At 54.5% G+C, this 4365-nt stretch overlaps 1 protein-coding gene across 1 annotated transcript; it reads left to right on the plus strand.

Annotated features, from left to right (window-relative positions):
• Nucleotides 1-1162: 1162 nt before the first annotated feature.
• On the plus strand, nt 1163-3511 carry POU4F2 (POU class 4 homeobox 2). Its single transcript, XM_074275496.1, has 2 exons — nt 1163-1459; nt 2076-3511. The coding sequence occupies exons 1-2, from the start codon at nt 1163-1165 to the stop codon at nt 3015-3017; spliced, it is 1239 nt and encodes a 412-aa protein (XP_074131597.1). The 3' UTR covers nt 3018-3511.
• The last annotated feature ends 854 nt before the right edge of the window (nt 3512-4365 follow it).

The raw sequence follows: 4365 nt of genomic DNA on the forward strand, positions 1-4365 counted from the left end.
ACTCCGTGTGTGTGTGGAGGGGGGTATCGAAGGGGGGGGGGGTAGTCGCATGCGCACTCTCACCCAGGGCCCGACCTGCCGCTGTCCAATGGGCTGAGAGCAGATAGAAACCGAGGGAGAGAGAAAGACTCACAACCCAAATACCCCGATGTCTCTTCGGCACAAGGCACCTGCCGGGTCAAGGTGCGCGGGGCTGAGCTTCGAGACTGAGGCGGTCGAGGCGGTGGCACAAAAGAGCGCCCGGAGGAGGGCAGGGAGTACACGCTGGTTGGCAGCTGCTCCAGCGGTTCACTCCATCCGGGGCCGGGAACCGTAGTCAGTGTCGAGGGGAGGGCGGGAACCTGCTACTTGGGCTGGGAAGAGAGAGCCCGGTGCGAGGTGACAGTTAACTGGAGAAGACCGGGAAAGCCCGTTTCATTCTAAACCTGGCTCCTGAGGCAACTTCCTCGCAGAGTTTCTTCCTTCCTATTTGGATAGAGGGACTGGGGGGCGGGAAGGAGGGCGCTGGGAAGGTACAGAAGAGGACTAGTGGCAATCACCTACGGCATTTCCCAGCGGCATTGGTGCTTCCTGGGGAAACGGGGAGGGGCCTGGGGTAGGGTGAGAAGTGGGGAGAACAGGCTAGGTGGGGGTGGGAAGCAGGGAGGGGGCCAGCCCAGAAGCATTGGGATCAAAAGCGCAGGCGGAGAAGGAGGAGGAGAAAGGAGGAGGCAGGCGGTGGGAGAGTTGGTGACAGAGGAGAAGGCGGGGGTTGAGGGTGGGGGGTTGGGGGGGGCTGAGAAAGAGAAAGAGAGATCCGGAGCCCAGAGGGAGAAAAGGAGGGAGAAAGGGGAAAAGGAACAAACCTTGTAGGAGCTTGGCAAGGAGGGGGGGGGGAGCGAGGGGGAAGGCAGGGGGAGTGAGGGAAGTATAACACTGCGGCCGGCCGGAGGCTTGGGGGCACTTGCGAGAGGAAAGGGCTGAAGCCAGAGCAGAGCGGAGCCTGGGAGGACTAAGAGGCAGCTGCAGCGGCAAGAGCGGAGTCGGGCCACGCCGCCCCAGAGCGACATCTCCGAGCGGAGCCCGCCGGCCGCCAGCCCAACTTTTCCCTCGCCTTTCCCAGCTCCGGGCATCGTCCGCGCGTCCCGGTGCCTGCTGCCTGCGCTCCGGGCCGGCCGGGAAGATGATGATGATGTCCCTGAACAGCAAGCAGGCTTTCAGCATGCCTCACGGCGGCAGCCTGCACGTTGAGCCCAAATATTCGGCGCTGCACTCCGCTTCTCCCTGTACCTCCTCTTCCGCCGCACCCTCGTCCAGTTCCCCCAGCAATACTAGCAGCGGGGGCGGCGGCGGCGGCAGCGGGGGCCGGAGCAGCAGCAGCGGCAGCAGCGGCAGCGGCGGCGGAGGCGGCGGCGGCGGAGGCAGCGGGGGCGGCGGAGGTTCGGAGGCGATGAGGCGAGCGTGTCTTCCCACCCCACCGGTATGTATTCTGCATAATCACCGCTTAAAGGCACGTTTTGACAGCCCCCTTTATCTGCTTGATGTTTTTTTCATGTCTGCACAGCAAATCACCCCACACCTCCAATTTTCCCCCCTCGCTCTTTCTGTCCTTCTCTCTCTCTCTCTCTCTCTCTCTCTCTCTCTCTCTCTCTCTCTCTCTCTCTCTCTCTCTCTCTCTCTCTCTCTCTCTCTCTCTCTCTCTCTCTCTCTCTCTCTCTCTCTCTCTCTCTCTCTCCTCCTTTCCCTCAACTTATGTATTCAGTGGATCTGGTGTTTCATATTAATTTTTATGACCTGGGACGTTGCCTGTGTGTGCGCGCCGTGTTGTGTTGGGTGTTGTGTAGTCTCTCTGCGCTCTCTTTTCCTCCTCCAGCGTCTCTGTGTGTGTGCCCACTCCCCCTTCTCGTCTCTCTTTCAGCAGGACTTCTTTTCTTTCTTTTTCTTTCCGTGTGGGCTCTCTTAACCTTCCGGAGATGGTTTAGTAGGGCTGGCCGGCGGCAGCGGGCGGTCAGGCGGGAGCACTGGCGGAGGCGGTGTGGGGAGGAGAGCCCAATTCCCAGTAGTCAGTAATGTGTGCCTTCTACTTGCAATTACAGAGCAACATCTTCGGCGGTCTGGATGAGAGCTTGCTGGCCCGCGCGGAAGCTCTGGCGGCCGTGGACATCGTCTCGCAGACCAAAAGCCACCATCACCACGCGCCCCATCACAGCCCCTTCAAGCCGGACGCCACCTACCACACCATGAACACCATCCCGTGCACCTCCTCCGCGTCGTCGTCCTCCGTGCCCATCTCGCACCCCTCCGCCCTGTCCGGCACCCACCACCACCACCACCATCACCACCACCACCACCACCAGCCGCACCAGGCGCTGGAGGGAGAGCTCCTGGATCACATCACGCCGGGGCTGGCCCTGGGCGCTATGACGGGGCCCGACGGCTCGGTGGTGTCCACGCCCGCCCACGCCCCGCACATGGCCACCATGAATCCCATGCACCAGGCGGCTCTCAGCATGGCCCACGCGCACGGGCTCCCTTCGCACATGGGCTGCATGAGCGACGTGGACGCCGACCCGCGGGACTTGGAAGCGTTCGCCGAGCGCTTCAAGCAGCGGCGCATCAAGCTGGGGGTGACCCAAGCGGACGTGGGCTCCGCTCTGGCCAACCTGAAGATCCCCGGGGTGGGCTCGCTGAGCCAGAGCACCATCTGCAGGTTCGAGTCCCTCACTCTGTCCCACAACAACATGATCGCCCTCAAGCCCATCCTGCAGGCTTGGCTCGAAGAGGCCGAGAAGTCCCACCGAGAGAAGCTCACCAAACCCGAGCTGTTCAACGGGGCCGAGAAGAAGAGGAAGCGCACGTCCATCGCCGCTCCCGAGAAGCGATCCCTCGAAGCCTACTTCGCCATCCAGCCTCGCCCCTCCTCTGAGAAAATTGCCGCCATTGCCGAGAAACTCGACCTTAAGAAAAATGTGGTGCGGGTTTGGTTCTGCAACCAGCGGCAGAAACAGAAAAGGATGAAATATTCGGCGGGGATTTGAAAGGCCCTCCATGTCTCTTGGGACTCTTACCCTTTCTCCGATCTCAATCTCGTCCTCTCTCCCCCTATTTCTCCTCAGCTTTTCCCTCTTTACTTGTCGATAAGAAATTATTTCGGTGTCTGATTCCACCAGAGAGAGAAAATGAGAAAGAGCTATTGAAGAAGCCTGGCGAAACTGGGGGAGGTGGGGGGGGGAATGAAGAAACAAGATTAAAAAAAAAAAAAAGAAAGAAAGAAAAAGAAAAGCAGACTTGAATTTTCAAGTTTGGACGATGTTATCCCTCCTTACAGCTAGAAAGGCAGCCTGCTCTTCCAAGTATTCTGGCACTGACTGAAGGCAGATCTCAAATCCTTTTTTAAAAGACTGAAGAACGATCAAGTAAGATTTGTTTTTATTCTTAAAAAGACATTACCCTTGTTCGAGTTTAAAAGTACACTTTGCAGCTATTTTTCAGAAAATGAAAATTGTGTCAGGACTGGAACTTTAAACTAGAGTTTGACCCCTAACGTGATAGAGACATCTCAAAAGTATTTTGATTTAAAAAAGAGAGAGATGGCAGATTTTTCTGCATTTACACTGTATATTATATATAATATATTTTTACTGTGGTTACTATTCTCGTTCTCCTCTGAAGTGTTAATGCTTAGGAAAGGAGCTACCCACTGTGTTCACTGATCTTTAAAAGCTATTATTAGATTACTGCCAAACAATCCTCTGTAAATTATTCATTTATGTCTCTGGCAACTTAATTTGTGCTCATTATGATTAATTAAACTTCTTTAATCTAAGTCTGGTTAAAAACCAAACAAGGGGAAAGTATGTATAGTGAACACCAGAAAAGTTTAAGTCTGAAGACTTTGTGGAATTTCTAAAACTATCGCTTTCTACAATGTTCCTTTTGGCCCACGTGTAAATTCTCACTCTGAACGAAGATTGTTTCTCTTTTGTTTTTCCTGGCAGTGTTCTTATTTGTGACTCGTTGACACTCTGTAATAGATGTCCTCCGTTATTTGTATAGACCTGATTCACTGTCCAAAGTATTGTTTACTTCCTTACATATTTAATGGGGATTCCCATCCTGTCCTGTTCTCCACCAATCTCTCTCTCTCTCTCTCTCTCTCTCTCTCTCTCTCTCTCTCTCTCTCTCTCTCTCTCTCTCTCTCTCTCTCTCTCTCTCTCTCTCTCTCTCTCTCTCTCTCTCTCTTTCACAGGCACAAGCACACACACACACTCCTCTAAAGCTGAAAAGAAATTAGGGTTGGCTTGGTTTGCCTCCTGGTGTTTGTCCTTATAGATTTCAAGACTATTTCACAATGTTTCAACTTCCCAGTTCTCTTATATTTTGTTT

The sequence above is a fragment of the Sminthopsis crassicaudata genome, chromosome 6, assembly GCF_048593235.1.
Source record: "Sminthopsis crassicaudata isolate SCR6 chromosome 6, ASM4859323v1, whole genome shotgun sequence".
In the NCBI taxonomy this organism is placed as follows: domain Eukaryota; kingdom Metazoa; phylum Chordata; class Mammalia; order Dasyuromorphia; family Dasyuridae; genus Sminthopsis; species Sminthopsis crassicaudata.